The 17,714-nt window shown below is 60.3% G+C and overlaps 2 protein-coding genes across 2 annotated transcripts in view; one reads left to right on the top strand and one right to left on the bottom strand.

The window, feature by feature from the left end:
- DNAAF8 (dynein axonemal assembly factor 8) overlaps positions 1 to 2,877 on the top strand; it is a gene marked incomplete at both ends in the record, with an annotated part of 82,733 nt that extends 79,856 nt beyond the window's left edge. The window contains 2 exons of the mRNA XM_079542677.1: positions 1,924 to 1,993; positions 2,800 to 2,877. Of these exons, the coding sequence (XP_079398803.1) occupies positions 1,924 to 1,993; positions 2,800 to 2,877 (148 nt within the window). The remainder of the gene's footprint in view (positions 1 to 1,923; positions 1,994 to 2,799) is intronic.
- Positions 2,878 to 9,698: 6,821 nt separating this feature from the next.
- On the bottom strand, positions 9,699 to 16,947 carry SBK1 (SH3 domain binding kinase 1; the record flags this gene model as incomplete). The annotated part of the gene is given in 5 exon segments (XM_079542927.1): positions 9,699 to 10,487; positions 11,200 to 11,402; positions 11,491 to 11,688; positions 16,762 to 16,914; positions 16,917 to 16,947. Coding segments are annotated over 5 exon segments (1,374 nt in total).
- Positions 16,948 to 17,714: the final 767 nt, after the last annotated feature.

Below are 17,714 nucleotides of genomic sequence, written 5' to 3'. Positions count from 1 at the left end.
CGTATCTGTATCACTGCTGTGGCCCAGGATCCCAGTACCTGCCCTGGCTCTGCTGCACTGCTGAAGCACTGCAGTGAGGGAGGTTATTTTCCGGCCCTGGGATCCGGTTCGCAGCTGAGCCACGTCACTTAGGCACTGTGCCATGGGGAGAGACACGGCCATCCGTGGGGATGTGAGGGCAGAGCAGGGCTGTGATGAGAAGGAATCAGGTGCTGAAGGAACAAAGCAGGCTTGGCTAGTGCAGCTGCTTGTTCTGAGCCTGCTGGAGCTTTGCTGTGCCAGCTCTGTCTGTGGCTCGTGAAGAGGACACTCGGAGGATGCGCCGTGAGGAGCAGTTCCTTAAGGGCAGCTGCCGGCTCTCATAACTGTGTGGTGGTGTTCAGCAGCAGCAGCACCCACCCTGTGCACTCTGCCCATTCTCTGGGTGTCTGTGAAGGGATTCTTTCTGCAGCAAAGTGCAGGAAGAACACAGGAGGGGACAACTTACACAGGTGGGGGCACAAAAGCAGTCTGTGAGCTTGGTTGACTGCAAAGAGCGGAGCCAGAGTGAGATGTAGGAGGATGCCAAGGGCAATTTGCAGGGCAGTGGAGTCAGGTGTTCGGAAGAGGTGAGGGGAAGGGAACCACAGCCTTGGAACAGTGGGACCAGGGCAGATCCTGGGGGAGGAAGTGACACAATCCTACCTACAGACAAGGAAAACAGATGGGAGAGTTGCCTTTCTAGTTCTGCCAGCACTCAGATGCCTAGGTCTCCATTAGAAAGCATTTGAATTTTCCCTGTCGTAACTTGTTTTTAAAGCCAGATTTCCTAGCTGCAGGGTGGCAGAGGGAAGAATTTACAAGCAGGCTCAAAGCAACAACTTGGAGAAAGGCTCTGCTTGGTGTGCGTGGCAAACCACATGTAGTCGCCTTAATAAGAGATGCTGTTTTATAGTGACCACAGTAGAAATTACTTCTTTGTGGTTGTCTGAGCTCTCATAAAGCACTTCCAGGTGCTGGTAAGATTGCTGGGACCCACCTGTGTTGTGTAGGGTCCCCAGGAATTCAGCTGGCTTGCGTTGTGCTGAGCTCCATCAGCAATGCTGGCCTGAAGCACACCCAAACCCTGGCTGCAGGGGAAGAAAATCGGAGTGCAGGCAATCAGAGCCAGCTCCAAGTGCAGAGGAACTTAGCTGGATGTTGTGCTGTCTGCTGAAACGTTCTTACCAAGTGTTAATTGCTGTTAGCAGGGAGCGATGTTATCCCTATAGGAGGCTCGTCTCTGGGAGGCTTTGGAGGGAAAGGAGGTTTAGAAATCAAAAGAGGAACGTGCAGGATGTGAAATCCTGGGGCTGATGGAAACCACTGGAGGGAAAACTGTTGCCGAGTGCAATAGCTGGGTGTGGGGGCAGGGAGCTGGAAGCACTTCCAGGGGCTGAAGGCTCTGCCCGTGCACGGGGTTGGCTAAGAAAGCAATTTTGAGCTTTGTGTCTTGCCTTGAGATGTCTTTAATATGTCTTGTGGTCAATTCGTGTGATTTAAAGGGGACCAAAGCACGAGGTGAGCAGTGCAGTCCGCCCTGCTGTGAGGGGCAGCACGGGAAGCCTTCAGTGCCTGGGAAAACACATTGGTGGTCTTTGGTGAGCAAAAGGCCCTTGCACAGACCTGGCATATCTGGATGTGTGCGTATTCCCACTGCCCCACAGACCCCATTATGCAACGGGTCATTACTGTTTGTTTGGAGGCTTATATTTTAAGAATCCAAATCCATTTATACAAAGCTTTGTAAAACCCAGGATTTAGCTGTGTAAAGAAGTTCAGTAACAGATGCACGCGGCCAGAGCTGCTGGCACTGAGCGTAGCCCTGCCTAAAGCTGGGTCATCAGCAGTTTCAACAGCTTAGATGGCAAAATAACTCTGCCTTCCCTTTGTCTTTACCCCCAGTGTGCGTTGGCAGAAGCAGTCGGTGCTGGACGTGGCGCAGCATCTCCTCTATCCTCAAAATGAGAAGCAGGCAAGTAGAGATGGTTATGGAATAGATGGACCTTCTGTGTCCCTGTGGTGAATGAAGCTTATCCAGAGGGGTCGGATTTTAAAAGAAAATGTCAGTTGGGTTGTGTGGCTCTGGAGGAGCAGCCCAGCTGGCAGCGGGGCAGAGCTCAGACTGAGCCATTCCTGGGGCAGTGCAGGCTGCAGGGCTTCTCCCTGGGGCTGCAGGAAGCACAGCAGTGAGCCCTGGTTCTCTTCAAAGGACCCTTTTGCTCCCAGGTCCACAGTGGGTTTGGAAATCACAGAGCCAGGTCTGTGCACCTGGGAATGGCTGCAGGTCAAAAGATGTCCCTAGAAACTGTGTTTGATCCTCTGATCTCTTGCTAACGAGTTTATGAAATGTCAGCCAGGCTTTCCAGGTTACAGCTAATGAGCAACACCATGATATCAGGCAAAGTTCAGAGGGTTAAGTGAGCACAGATTGCAAATCCTCACGGTCTGAGTGGTGTTCACTGGTGGAGCCACGCCATGGGAGAGAAAAGGAACTTCATACTGACTCCCAGTGTGATCTGGGAATAGGAAATAGGATGAGAATTCAGATTTCCAGATGGAGACTGATACAGCTGTACCTGGGAGAGCTTCTCCCTGCGTGCAGCTGGGGATGGGGCCGTGGGGTGGGACCTACCACCATTAGAGGGGCAGAAGAGAGGAGGTAACACCCCGTGGGGGAATCACAGAACCATAGAACAGCTTGGGTGGGAAGGGATCTGCAGGGAGTTTCTTTGCAATGCACAAAATTCACAGCTCTCCTTTTCCTTCTCGTCTCCTCAGGCTGAAGAGCTGCTCTGTTGTCTTTTTGACTCCCTGACATCTGACAGCACCTTCCGCATTGAATCCCAGAGCTGCTAGCTGCTGGTCACAGCCCCCAGGTAGCCCGTGGGCCAGTGATATTGCAGGGGGTGTCTGTGCAGGTGGGCACAAAGCTGCTTCCAGCCTCCAGGAGCACCAGCTCCTGTTTGTCATTATAATAAATTCTGAAGCATCCTGTTAGATGAATGAGCGTGGTGAAGGATCAGCGCCCAGGAACAAATCCTCCTGAACTGCAGCATAATTTCTAATGGAGTGCATTCATGATCTGCTTGTGTTCACGGAGGATTCATCGGACTGGGTTAAAAATCAGGAGGTAAACACGGGGGCAGAGGTTCTCTGCTGTCTCACTCTCGAGCATATTGAGACTCCATGTTCTGATGCTACTGTGGCCTTTGAACTGAAGACAGAACCCCAGTAAATGGCATGCAGATAAAAGGAGGGAGATGGGCTCCCCTGGGAGCTGAGCGTTGAGGGAGGCTGGAAGCTGGGCAGCCCAGCATTCACGTGTCCTGCTCCCTGGCCCTGCTGCCAGCTGTGTGCCCACCCAGCTGCCCAGGCTGCCTGCTGGGGCCGTGCATCCCCTGGAGAGAAGCTGTGGGCTCTGTGTGCCAGCTGTCCCCATCCCTTGGGGTCCCAGGAGCTGCTGTGACCCAAGGCCTGTGCAGCTCCTGCAGCTCAGTAAGTAGGTCATCTTGCTGCACTCCAGCGCGCTTCTGTCGTGCCTGCGAGCCACACATGGCTTTGAAACAAATGAGAATGAAAAGGATGCTGAGGTGAACCCCATCTGCAAACACAGTGGGAGCCGTGCCTCAGTTTCCAAGTCATGAAACTGCCTCATGCCTCGGACACCACAACAGAAATGGGGCAGCGCTGGGTGCTTTGGGAGCATCCTCAGTCCTTATTGTAACGCCCGGCTAATGAGGCTCGGCAGGACGCACAGAGCAGGGAAAACATCATCCTCCAGTATTTCCAAAATGCTGGCATCCCATCGTGGGCTCAGCAGCCGTTCCTGAGCACCCCTCTGCGCTCTGGAGAGCTGCAGGGCCCCATCCTGCTGCCCGGTGCCACAAACAGCTGCAGCTCAGCCGTCCTTCCTGCAAACCGCCCCAGGGCCACCAGGATCTGCTCCTCGGAGCTGAGGAGTGAATTAAGGATGGCTGGAATGAGGAGAAAGGCAGACCCGATTGGAGATTGCCAGCTTTGCAGCTGGCTCCTACTTGCAAACAATCCATTTAGCTTATGAAAGCAAGGAATTGAGTACAAAACCCCCTAGATTGTTTGCTTCCTAGAGAAAGAAAAGAAAAGAAATGGAATTTAGATTAAAAATTATGCAGAATAGCATTAATTCCCCACCCTCCCGTGCCTCCCCTCTAGCTGGAAAACCAGAGCTCATCAGAATTTGGCATTGTTCCGCTGCCAGCATGGAGCTGCCTCAATGGAGGAGATAACATACAGGAGGTGGCACTCGCTGTTAACTCCTTCGGGCCCTGCAGGGCTGTGTCCCTTCCCCACCCTGCACCGGCTGTGGGGAAGCAGAGCTCTCACCTTGTCTCCTTCCATCCTATCCCTACAAAGCTGATGTCCCCGTGCACCAGGCCTGGTTTGTGGCTTTAGGTGATGCCCAGTGCCATCGTGAGTGCAAACAACAAGGAAGAACTCAAAATTAATGAGCAACCAGAGTGCAGTGTTCAGATGTTCCACTTTCTCGTCCCCTCTCCACCGTAACTCAGCTGAATGAAGCAGCTCTGCAAGCAGGTGCCACCTGGCATTGAAACACTGAATGTGGGGATTGGATTTGGGCCGGAATGATGTTGGTTTTTTTGTAATGTTTACATTATTCACCCCCCAGAAAGCAGTTCCTGCCCCAGCCCTGTGCAGCACCAGGGCTGTATGCCAGCCCCTCCCAGAGCGCAGAGGGAGCAGAGCAGAGCAGAGCTCCCTGCCCAGCTCTGACCCTGCAGCACAGCTGTGCCGTCGCTCTGCTGCTTGCAGCAGCATCTGCACGGTTTTAGGTCATCCTTGCTGCCCAATTCGTGTTGCACTGCCAGCAGAGGTGAAGGAGCACACGCTGGCCCTGGAGGCACACGCTGGCCACGGCATTGCCTTCACCTGCTGGCTACATCCATGCATCCAGGGGCACTGGAGGATGCAGGACTCCACGGGGACGTGGCACGGTGCAGACCTGCAGCATCCTGGAGCTGCCACCTCCCCCACCAACCCAGGCTGAGGCCACGGGGCGGGCAGCAGCCCCTCTTCATCTCATCTCCCCGCGGCATCGCTGCAGCAGGAGCTGCTGGTTAATTGGCACTTGGCAATTCCCCGTGGACAGGGACTGGAGGAGCACAAAGGGCGATTTGTCTGCAGGGCTGCGAGCTTTGATAAAGCAGAGCTGGGGATGACTCAGATGTGGGTAATTAAAGCAGTTGAGGCTCTGGTAGAGATATCGGCTCTGAGCTCCTTCAGCTGCCGGAACTGGGGCGCACCGAGCCCAGGGCTGGCAGGGCCACGAGCCGATGGCACCGCTGCTCCCTGAGCCTGAGCGCAGCCCAGCGCCCTGCTGGGCACACGGATGGGGCCGGGGGCTGCGTCCTGTGCTGCTCCGTGTGCTGCTGCTCCGGGCTGAGCTGCTGTAGCTGGCAGACTTCGCTGGGTGGGCAGCAGGAAGCGCAGGCCCTCCATCCTTCCTCCATCCTGGCCGCACAGCGGTGCTCGTCCTGCACAGCCCATCAGCCAACACCTCGCTGTCTTGAAGCCTGTCTGGATGTGAGGCGCAGCCCACGGACCCAACCTGGCCTCATCTCTCCCATCCCTGCCTCGTGCCCGGTGTGGCACTGCTGCACCCCGCTCTGTGCTCCTGGGAAAGGCTCCTCAGGAGCCCCCGGGTTGTGGCACAGCCGGGCCAGTCCTACAGAGCTGTGGGAGCTGCACCTCTCCAGCCCGGAGGAGCTGGAAGGGGAGAATGCAGGGAACACAGCTCACTGTTAGCCAGTGCTGGGAGCTGGGTGGCCAGGCAGGTGCAAGGCTGGAGGTGATGGATGCTTCCGTGAGGGGAGTGCTGATGGGCAGCAGGAAGAAGCTCTGTGCGAGGAGGTGCAGCCCCAGGAGAGAGAGCTGAGATGTGTGTGTACGTGAGCACCCGTCCCTGGAGGTGTTTGGGGCTGCGGTGCCTGCATCCATCCCTGCTCCATTCCCTTCTCCCTGACTGGAGCTCCACCTATCCATCTGTCCATCTGTCTGCCTGTCCATCCACCTGTCCGTCCATCCATCCATCCATCGACCTGCCTGACATCCGTCCCACCCTCTAGCAGGAGCTGCCTCCTCCAGCACGGGCTCTGCTCTCCCTCAGAGCTGCTCTCCCCCCTCAGCACTCAGCCCTGGGATCCGGGTGGGCGCAGAGGAGCCCCTGCCAGCAGTGGGACGCAGTGCTGCCCGTGCCCCAGCCTTTGGCAGTGAGCTGTGGGCCGTGAGGCTGACCCAAATGCTTGCACCCGTGCTGGACTACGGGGTGCATTTGGAAGCTGAGCAGAGGGGCTGTGCAGCCCTGCCACCTCACCTGTGAGCTTTTGTGCCAAAGTCTCTTTCCGTGGCGGTACCTCCAGGGCTGCAAACAATGAACATCCACCTGAAGCGTGCTCTAGAGGTGTTCTGGATGGCTGTAAGCCCCCGAGGTGTTACAGACGGTGTAGGCTGCTTAGTAAAGCCCTCATCCCTTCCCATTACATCTCCCATCCCATCCCATCCTGCAGCATCTCCCATCCCTGCCGACGTCTCCCAGCTTCGCCAAGGCTGGGATGCAGCAGTTGCCATGGCAACATGGGAGGCCGATGGAGCTGGAGCCCACAGTTGAGATGTTTGGGCTGCGGGTGGGGGGCTGTGCTGGAGGTGTTCCCTCATCCCCTCATGCCTGCCCTGGGCCTCATTGCACCCTGAAACTTGTCAACCCCCCCAAAAAAAGCCCACTGACAAAGCTCCAATTTTTTTTCAGCCCAAGAATGCTGTTGGAAAAAAAAAATGTCAATTTTCTACTTTTTTTTAGAGGAAAATTTTCAAAACTCATATAATTGCAGCCAGGTTAGGGGTGTCAGCAGCCTCCTGGGTGCCTCTGCCCTGCACCAAAATCCGCCTGAGCCCAAAGGGGGCACCAACAGAGCCTGGGGATGTTCATAGGGCTGCTTCCACTGGGCATGGAGGTGGGGTGGAATGGGATGGAGTGGGATGGGATGGGAGGGATGGGATGGGATTGAAGGGATGAGGTGGGATGGAATGGAGTGGGATGGGATTGGAGGGATGGGATGGGATGGGATGGGATGGGATGGGATGGGATGGGATGGGATGGGATGGGAAGTTCAGCCTGCCACCAGCTGAAACATCCTATTTTGGGGCTGTATTTTTCCCCACTTTGGGATGGGTTCTCATGCCCATTGCAGGCAGCTTGTCCCCACAGGACCCTGACAGCACCCAGCACAGCAGCCAACAGTGCAGAGAGCAGCAGGGCCCTGAGAAGGGCAGCCAGGGGACAGCTCTGAGCAGCACAGCAGGGGCACCGGGCCTTGGCAGCACCCCGAGGTGGGGGCTCAGGTCTCCATGAGTCACATTTGCTCCCAACATTGCTATTTCTGGAAGCTCTGGCAGCTGCACAAAGTGCAGTGAGGAATCACCTCCCTGAGCTGCTGTGCATCCCCCAGCATCTCCACACCACTTCAGAGCCACCATCGCAGGGGTGCATCCTGCACAGTACGTGGTGGTGGCACCGTATTGCCTTGTGAAGGGCTGCTTGGGGCTGGTTGGCTGCACTCTGAACGAGCGGCCGGGTGGATGCTGCACTTTGGGGGATGCCGTGCCTTGGGGACACCACACTTTGGGGACGCTGGTTTGGGGGATGCAGCGGTGCTGGGGCACACGGCACAGCCCCAGGGAGCTCTGGGTCCCAGGGGGGTTGGGGTTGCGGGGCCACAGCCTGCGGGGTGATGGAGGTGCTGAGAAGACGAGATTGGAGGAGAGCAGAGCAGTGCGAGGTGGAAGGGCTGAAATCAGCACAGCGAGTGAGGAGCACCTGAAGTCCGTGGGGCTCGGGGAGGGGAATGGGCTGAGATAAATGGGCTGCTTTGCTCCGAGTTACCGGCAGTGCAGCTGAGTGGGTGGGCCGAGATGTCACAGCGCAGCTCGCCTCTCATCTGCACAGGGCCGGGAGGCTCCTTCCAGCACAGCCTGCTGACAGTGACATTGATTTCCCGGAGCTTTGGTGCGGCCAAATCTGTATTTTTAGCTGGATAAAAAAAAAATAACAATAATCACGTGGCCGAGAAATGCTTTCCCTGCCCTGATGTGAGGGCATTGGAAGCAGCAGACGTTGGTGGCTGTGCAGGGCTCGTGCCCACTCCCCGTGTCCCCACTGTGAGCCCGCGTGCCCCAAAGCCCCGGCAGCCCCATCCAGCATCCCTGCAGACATCCACCTCCTGCCTGGGTGCTGCCTTCATTCCTTCTTCCCCTCTCTACCTCTTCCTCCTCCTCTCCCCCACCCTGCTCTCGTTTCCCCTAGAAGACTTTAATGAAATCTGCCCTTAATTAAATCCACATTCATTTGCATAATTAGCAGGAAATTGAAATTAGCCTGCCGACGTGGCTGGAATCCACGCTGCGGTGAGGCGGTGCCATCGGGGCATCGTCCCCACGACCCCCAGCGCTGCCCACCGCTTCGCTTCTCTCTACAAAAAACTCTCCGCCACCACTCAGCGCTTTTTTGGGCTTTTAGAACGATATATTTGTGTCTTTTTTTTTGTTTTTTTTTTTTAATGTATTTAGTTACTTTTTTTTTTTTTTTTTTTTTTTTTTTCCTTTTTGACAGTGACAAACTGAGGTAACGTCTGTGACACTACAGCCTCTCCTACAGGAAGAAGATCCGGCGCCCGGCGGCCGGGGGAACCCGAAATAAAAACCCGAAACCGAGCGGCACGGCGGCCATCGGCACCGGGGCTCCTTATCTACATTATTGCACGAAAGATCGGGACGTGGAGGGACCTAAGGCAAAAAGGAGGACGAACCGCACCTAACATCTCTACATCTGTGCAGTGCTACTTCTACCACCAGACCTGGGCCCTGCGGGCGGGGGGACACGGGGACACGGGGACATGGGGACACGGGGGCGTGGGGACGTGGGGATATGGGGACGGGGGGGCGTGGGGACGGGGCAGCGGTGCCGGTGGTGGGGGCGCAGGGGCGGTGGGACCCCACCTGCCTGGCGACTGCTGTGTAAACTGCTGCTGCTTCGGGAGCGTGATGATAGCCCTTTGTGCGGTAGTTGGGGGCCGGAGGGGACAGCGGCGTGGGGGTCCTCAGGGTGACCCCGTGGCTCCCGGCTGGCTGTCCCCCCCTGTCAGAGAGCATCGCTGCGGCCATCGCTCCGGGCAGGGAGGATGGGGCGGCACGCAGTGACACTTGCTACATCGTGGCAGGGAGCGGCCGGGGGGGTCCCCTCCATCCCGGTCCCCTCGTCCCCTCCCGGTGCCCGGTGTGGGGCGGGGGCCACCCCGAAGGCCTCCTCCAAGCGTGGGCTCATCGGCCTTCCCAGGGTCCCCGCACAGCCCCGTCGCATTGTCAAGGAGGACCTCCCCCCACAGCACCATGGGGGGGTCCCGGAGGGGCAGCGAGGCCACCGGGATGGGGATGGCAGCACCGGTGCCCCCCAGCTCCTGCCCGCTGGGCAGATGGCGGCACCGGCATCTTCAGTGCTACTGAGCGCAACCAGTTCTGTCCTCTTCTTGTTTCTGTGTACGGAGGCGCAGCCCCCGGCCCTGCAGCCACCCGCAGCCAAGGGATGGGACGGCGCCACCGGGAGCGGGGCCACGCACCGCCCCGCGCCCTCAGACACAGATCTCTATCGCTGTGGCCAGCACCATCTGCCCCTTGCCCTTGTCCTGCCGTCCGTCTGTCCTGCCGGCCGGGCCGGACGAGGCTGCGCTGGGCTCGGGGCCGTTGAGCCGCGTGCCGGGGCCGTCGGTCAGGATGGTCCTCTTGAGCGGGGTGGGCGTGCAGGAGGCGCCGGGCTCGTGGCGGTGCGGCCCGGCGGGCAGCTTGTCCCCGGCGTGTTTGCGGGAGCGGTAGGAGGGCCGGCGGCGCACCTCGGCCATCAGGTCGTACTTGATGAAGTAGAAGACCTCCTTGACGGGGCAGCGCTTCTCGGGGTCGAGGGCCAGCAGGCGTTGGAACATGCGCAGCGCGCTGTCCGTGAAGCGCCGCCACTGCGAGGGCAGCCCCGCCAGGCGGCCCTTCTGCCACCGCACGAACTCCTCGAAGAAGGTGTCGGAGGCGGCCGCCGCCTCCCAGGGGAAGTTCCCGGTGAGGACGCAGAAGATGAGCACCCCGAAGGCCCAGACGTCGATGCTGGTGTCCACGGCGAAGCCCTCGGCGCGGCCGGCCTGGCACACCTCGGGCGCCGTGTAGGGGATGGTGCCGCTGATGCGCTTCACCCGACAGCCCACCTTGCGGGTCATGCCGAAGTCGGCCAGTTTGACGCGGCGGCAGTCGCGGTCGAAGAGCAGCACGTTCTCTGGTTTGATGTCCCGGTGCACCAGGCTCTTGCTGTGCATGTAGTCCAGCGCCAGGCCCAGCTGCTGCACGCAACGCTTCACCATGTCCTCGGGGAGCCCCACCTGCGGCCGTGGGACACCGTCACTCCGTGCCGCCCCGCGACAGCCCACCCGTCTGCCCCCCGTCTCTCTTTGCACCTTTCCCGCTCACTGCCCTGCCTCCTCCTTCCTGAACCTTTTACTTTGGGGGAGAAGAGACACGCTGCAGCAGGACTAAGCCACCAGGGCCAGCTGATGGCTGCCGTGCCTTCTCGAGGACACGTGATGTGTCCCAGGCCACCACTTATGGGACCCAGATCACTTACAAGATGTGCGACGCATCTCAGACCACCTGTGGGAAGGGTTATGGGTTCCAGGCTACAAGTTACATGTCTTGGACTGCACTATGGTTGTTTGATGGGTCTCAAGCCATCGCTTACGGGTCCCAGAACGCCCAGAGGACAGGTTGCATGTCATCTGGGGGATGGCCAAGCCATCAGTTATGGATCTCAGAACACCCAAGGGATGAGTGCGGGGTCTCATGCCACCAATGGGAAAGGTTATGGGCTGCAGGCCACCTACAGCATGAGCAGTGGGTCCCAAGCCTGCTTTCAGATGCACTACCTAGGTGTTGGCATTCTGCCCATGTACAGATGTGCAATCTCCTCATGTGGGGCTGTGCAAACACCAGGGCCCCTTCTTATGCCACCAGCAATGTGCAAGCCTGGGCACAGTGGCCTTATCCAGGGACAACAAGCCCTCACATCCCCAGCCCAGCACCCAGAACAGCTCTCACCTGCGGGGGGATGATGTCAAAGAGGTCCCCTCCTGGGGCGTACTCCTGAGCGAAGACGTAGCAGTCCTCTGTCTCGAAGACCACGTCGAAGACCTTGATGATGAAGGGGCTGGAGGAGAGCGTGTTGGTGATGCTGAACTCCCGCAGGAAGTTCTTCAGCTTCGTTTTGTTCTTGTTGACGAACTTCAGGGCCATCTTGGTGCCTGCAGCGGGCAGAGGGCCGGCTGAGCCCGTGGCACGGCCGATGGCGATGCGCCCCCGGGAGCCGCGCCTGCCCCCCGCTCCCCTCACCTGTGCTTTTGTGGGACACCAGGTCCACCTTGCCGTAGGTGCCCTTGCCGAGCTCGCGGATGAGGTCGTAGTGTTTGTTGATGTCGGTGCCCGAGAGGGTGCGGATGGCCAAGGACTGCATGTCTTCGGTGATGAGCGGCACCCCGCAGCACGCCAGCTTGCGCGACGGCTCCTGCTCTATCGATCCGGCGCTCATGGCTGCGCTGCAAGGCAGAGGTGCGTCACGGCTTCCACCCCTGGGGCCTGGCCCTGTCCTGTCCCACAGCCCGTTCTGCCCGCACAGAGCGTCCCTGCAGAGCCCAGCACTCCTGGGACCTGCGATGCCACGGCGCCGCAGCTCATTGCTCCCACACATCTGCTGGCATCGACTTCTGCCTTCCCATCCGTCAGCACCGACTTTTGGCCACCTAAGACTCCCCCCACGCACAGCCCCAGAGCACCCGGCACTCCCAGCTCTCAGTGCCACCCTTTTCTCTCCCTCAATCCTGGGCTCCGACCCGCTGCTCTGGGACCCCACCGAACACAGCTGAGCTCCCGCTCCGCGCTGCTCTGCAGCCAAACCACCCTCCGAGCCCCAAAAGCACGAATCCAGAGCCCCATCCTGACCAACACCACAGGAACGCAGCCAAACCACCCCGCTGCCGGCTCGCCCCGCGCCCACGAGCATCAGGCACCACAGGGGTGGCTGCAGGAAGGGGATGGAGCGTTTTGTTTCGTAGCAGATTGACAAAAATCATGGGACAGCAGCTGGGCGGGCGCTGGTATATATTTAGATTTTTAATGTGGAAAAATAAACCACAACAAACAACTCAAAATATATCCCAGCGAACCCGGGCCAAGCCTCGTCCCCAGGTCCCAGGAGCGGGGCTGAGCCCCACACGTGGCCCCACGGGGCTGCATGGAGAGAACAGAGCCAACAAAGAGGAGCTGGATAGAGGGCATGGAGGGGCAATCCCAGAGGAGAGCAGAGCAGAGACCTTCACACACACAAACGCCTCCTGCGCAGGCACTGCCCCAGCCCCAACGCGCAGTGACCAGCTCACCCATCCAAGCTGAGCCCCATTCCCACCCTTGTTTCTTTCCACTCTGGCCCTGCTGCTTCTCATCCCAGTTCTTTATTTTTTTCTTTCTTTCTTTCTTGGGAAGCTGGGCAAAAAATAGAAAAGGAACTTCAACATCATGCTGTTCCAAAAATGTAACGGCTTGACTCATACAATCTCCAAAGTGGCTCATCTCCATAGAGCTTTGTTGGCCCCGTGGAAGAGGAGCAGCATTTCGGTGTCTGGTTCCTGGAGGTGGAGGTGGGTTAATGCAGGAGTGCAATGGATACGGGGCTAAAAACGGCTCGCAACATCCTGCAAGAAGAACTTTGTCTGCACTTGAATTTACAGTCCTGCTTGTCAATGGCTGCTAATTAACCTGTGATGAAAGACAATCATTCAAGCCAGCAAAGTTCTTTAAGAAAAAAAAAAAAAAAAGAGGACAATCTGCCAGTGAGATGGGAGATGGGAGAGTGTGTGCTGCACAGCAGCTCACCACGCCACGGGCTGCTGCCCTGGGCCTGGATGCCTCAGGGTTCGTGCTGCAGAAACACCTGCAGCAGAAAGGGGCATTGGAAATGGGTGCCTGGGAACAAGAGTGTCCCCAGGGATGGGTGACCCCAAGGACGGGGTGTCCCCAGGGATGTGGGTGCTGCCCACATCGCTCCCAGTTTGGCCACAGTCCCCCCAGAAGGAGGTTGGGATGGGAACATGGCGCCACGCCATGGAACACCCAACAGTGACGACGGCCGGGACACCAACAACACCCAGGCAAAAGGAATAAAAAAGGACAGGCAGAAGTTTTCATTAAGAAGGAAATGCTTTGAAAAGACGTCGGTTTCTGTGCAAACAGGGGTGAGGATTCGCTTCCATCCGGCTCTACACAGAGATGAGGGTGGTGGGACCGAGTCCTGGGTGCTGTGGGCGCTGGCGGGGAAGCAGCACAGCACTGTGGTGAGCAGCACTGTTGTGACACGAAGCCACGGCGATGCCAAAGGCACAGCAAAGCCACCGCCGGTGCCACGGGTCCCCACCGTGCGCTGCGGGTGGCTCACGCCGTCATCTGCGTGTCCTGAACCATTTCTCCTACTATTCAGACTAAAATTGCTCTGTGTTTAAGCTCGAGAACCATTTATCTCATTGAGCGAGGAGGATAATCCACCCACCGCTTCCTCGCTCCGTGCCGTGTATTTATAGGCAGGCGCTCCTCTCCCGGCGCCGGCTGGCTCCGTGCTCCCCGGAGCTCTCCGGCCCCCACCATCCCCGGTGCCACCCGGTGCCGCTCAGCCACTGGGTGCATCGGCTCTGCCAACGACCGGGAGCTCGTTGAGGAGAACGGGGCCGGGAGAGGAGGCTGCAGGGGAGCGGTGGCCGCTTGGGAATTGAGATGGGAAGGAGAAAATAACCCCCCGGCTACTCTGGGATAGGAAAACCTTTAAGAGGAGGAGCGGAGCGCGGCGGTGGGGCTTTGGGAAAAGGAGGGAAGGAGCACGCCGAGCGGGGCCGGGGCTCCGCGGGACACGGAGCGAGGAATGAGAAACACGCGGCAGCGAGCAGGAGCCCCCACGCCCCGGCGGAGGAAACTGAGGCACAAAGCAAGGAAGCGACTTCCTGCGGCCGCACAATGTGCGGGGCCACGACCAGCCCCGGGCGTCCCGGTTCTGCCTCTGCGCCGAGCACGGAACGGGGCCCTCCAGCACCGAGCGTCAGCAGCAGCTCTCGCTGCCCGGCAAGGCGCGGTGACACGGGGAGCACCCGGCAGCTGGGGTAGGACGGGGTCCCCTCCTGCCACCCCGCATCCCACGAGGAGCCTGCGGCCGGTGCGGCGCCTCCTGGAGCCCGGCCTGCGGGGAAGGATGCTGCAGAAGAGCTGGCGGCCAGCCCAGCGCTCCGCACCGTGACTTTGCCGGAGACGTCGCTCGGCAGGACGCGTCTGGGAGGGCTGGGGGACAATTCCCACCGCACATCTGGATCCTCACCCCGCAGCTCTGCGGGCGAGCTGAGAAAAACCGCAGCTCTGCGCTCACGCGGAAGCGAAGGGACAGAAGCAGATCTCACCTGTGCCCGGCGCAGCCCCGCTGCAACCGTCCCACCTGGCGACGTCCCCGCGTCCCGCGCCGCCCTGGCGATGCTCACACCGCGGCTGGCTGCAGCCGAGGCCGAGCCGCAGGCTCTCCGTGCCCCGCTCCATCGGCAGCTCTGCCGCCTCCCGGCTCCGCTCTCGTGTGACCCCATTACGGGAACATCGCAGCGCCTCGCGGCTCCTCGGTGCCGTGGGGAGCAGCGCAGCAGAGCTGCTTTATTAGCTGCCTTTCCTGGGGCACCGGGGCATTGCTGGAGTCCAGGGACGTCACAAGGGCACCTCTGCCTAATGAGGCCGATGGCGGCGTGGGGATGCTCGGGGTGCGTGTGCTGGGCTCGGTGGTGTAGCAGGGTGAGAGCCACGAGGCGAAGCCAGAAGGCGACCAGAGCAGGGGAAAAAAACAGGGCCCAGCTGATGTCCTCACTCCGGTCCCTCATTTTCTCTGTGCTGTCGTGCAGGACTCGCAGACCCTGTGCCACACAGCCGTGCCCTTCACCTGGACCAGATGCCGGCCAAGGGCAGCAGCTGGGGAGAGCCAAGTGACAAGGGAACACTGGCACAAGCAGTGCTACAGCAGCAAATGTGTGCAGGGAGATGGCACCTTGGGAGCTGCCCCACGTCCCACAAGCCAGGAGGAACAAGGAACAACCCACAGCTACATGATGGGTGGGCCGTGGTGCCTCGTCCCCTTGTTCTCCACGGTAGGGCTCCTGACCCTGCACAGCAGTGGCCTGCAGCATTTTGGAAAGCATTGGGAAGTGCTGGCTTGCTGCTGGCCTTCAGCCTCACGCCACACTGCCCAGATCTCCACGAAGCCACAGTGGCTTCCTGCTGTGTGACACTTCCCTGAGCAATGTCACCCCGTTCCCAGGGATCCGGAGTTTCCCATTCCGGCTCCATGCCCAGCAGCAGCCCTGAAACCAGGATCAGCTCCGGATGAGCTGATGGAGCAGGAGAGTGCGGGATCCCGGCTCACGGGAGAGGCCTCTGTCCCAGCACAGCCGTCCCAGCAGCAGCATCCCCTGCATAAGGAGCCATCTCCTGCCCTGTCCCATCCCACCATGCGTTCCTCCAGCCCCAGTGACTCCACTCTGCTCCTCTGAGGCTCTCGGGCTGCGTTCCCTGCCCTTGTCTCCAGCAGGACCTGCACTCCCCCAACCTCCGGCTCCTCCCGCTTTCTCCCAGCCCCACCGCCGGCACCAGGGCTTTGTGATTCCTTCACCATTGGTTTCACCGCCCTCCCAAAACTCTTCTACCCAGCGTCCCCATTCTTTTACACCCCAGGAAGGCAGTGGGGCTGTCACCTTGCTGCAAAAGCAGCTCTGGGGCTCCTGGTGCCCCACATGAGCCCCACCGAGCGGGTGCACCGTGCAGAGCCCAGAGAAGGGACCTCACCTGGGCTGCAGGGCTGGGACGAGTGCAGGGCTGGCGGCTCACGGCGTCAAGGCTGTGATTCCCCCGGAGCCCCCAGCCCTGCACAGCGGCACGATGGGACGGGGCAAGACGGGGACAGCTGTGGGACGGACGGGGACACCAGGCTCTCGGTGCCCCCATCCGCGTCCTCTCCCCACATCCAACCGCCCTGCACCACCGCATCGCTCCGTATTCCCAATAACCCCGTTCTCCCTCGTGTCCTCGGCGCGTCCCCGGCGTGCCAACGGGCGGAACCCATCGCCCCCCGGCTCCGGCCTCGCTCCTCCGACCGAACTCCGTTACCCACACCGTTCCGGAGCCCGGCCCCGAGTTCGGCCCCGCAGCCGCAGGGCAGCGCCGGGAGGGGATGCGGTGCAGGTGGCGGCGGCACCGGGCGGGGTCCGCCCTGCGGGGCGCGGGCTACGAGACCCCGAGAGCGGTGGTAGCAAAGCGGGTGGCTGTGCGGGGCTGTGTCCCCAAATCCCCCCCTCCCCCCCCCCCCCTCCATCTCCTTGTTGCCAGGGGTCGCGCGTGGCCCCTCACCCCCCGCGCTCGGGTGATTTGATGGCGACGACGATGATTTTTATCAGGATTCTTCCGAAATGGCGCTTTCCCCACCGCCACCCGCTCCCCACCGCCTCGCCGTGCAGACAAAAGGGCCGCTCCGCCGCCCGCACAAAGGCGAGCACCGCTCCTCCCTTCTCTTCCCCCCCCCCCTCACCTCCCCAGCCTTACCGGGGGCAGCACGGAGCCGGGCTCGGTGGCGGATGGCGGCCGTCAGCCCCCAGCGCGGGGCCGCTCCGCCGGGTTCATCCCGCCGCTCCCGGGAGGAACGGAACCGGAGAGAGGAGCGACGGCGGCGGCGGCGGCGGCGGTTCCCCCCCCCGTAGCCCCCCGGTAGGGCAGAGCCGCTCCGCCCATAGCACCGCCTTCGCCATCCACGCGGGGAGCGGGACACGCGTGGGGGAATCGAATCCCGGCCGCGTCCCCCCCACCCCCCCGCGTGTCCCGCTCCCCTCCGGCGACGTCCCGTCCCCGTCACCGGTCCCACCCTTGGGGATGAGGGCCGGGGGGACCCGAGGATGAAAGGCACCGCGACCTTCCTCACGCCGCGCCCATCGCTGGGGATGGAGCGGGTCCAACATCCCCCCCCCTTCGCACCCATCCGCAGTGGGGCTGTCCCCTCTGTCCCCTCCCTGTGCCACCACCCCCCAGCTGCGGTGTTTGAAGCTGCGCCTCTGATCTCTCCAGCTGTCCCTATTTATAGCTGTTTCTAGGTCAGGTGCAAGGAGCGGCGCTGGGGGGAACCTGGATGGGGCCGGCGGCCGGCTCCTCGGGACGCATTGGCTGCCCTGGGAACAGCGGGGGACAAAGTGGCGGCAGAGGACAGGGAGCACTGAGGGAGATGCCATTTGCAGCCCCTTCGCATTTGGGTGAGCGCATGGCACATCCTGCAGTGTTCTGCTGGAAGGGTGTCAGCTCCCTGAGGCTCTGTGGGGCCCTATGGGGCTCTATAGGGTTCTGTGGGGCTCCATCCTTCCCATCAGACGCCGCTTTGAAGCTGCAGAGAGAGCTCCAGCACGTGGCAGGCATGTGGGTCACGCACGGATCGAATAAGAACAGCAATAACAATAACACCCGCCACTGTTTGCATCGAGCTCGTGGTCTTCAAAGCACTTAAAGAATAT

Source organism: Tetrao urogallus (genome assembly GCF_951394365.1).
Source record: "Tetrao urogallus genome assembly, chromosome: 15".
Lineage (NCBI taxonomy): Eukaryota > Metazoa > Chordata > Aves > Galliformes > Phasianidae > Tetrao > Tetrao urogallus.
This window is presented reverse-complemented; position numbering and strand designations above follow the sequence as displayed.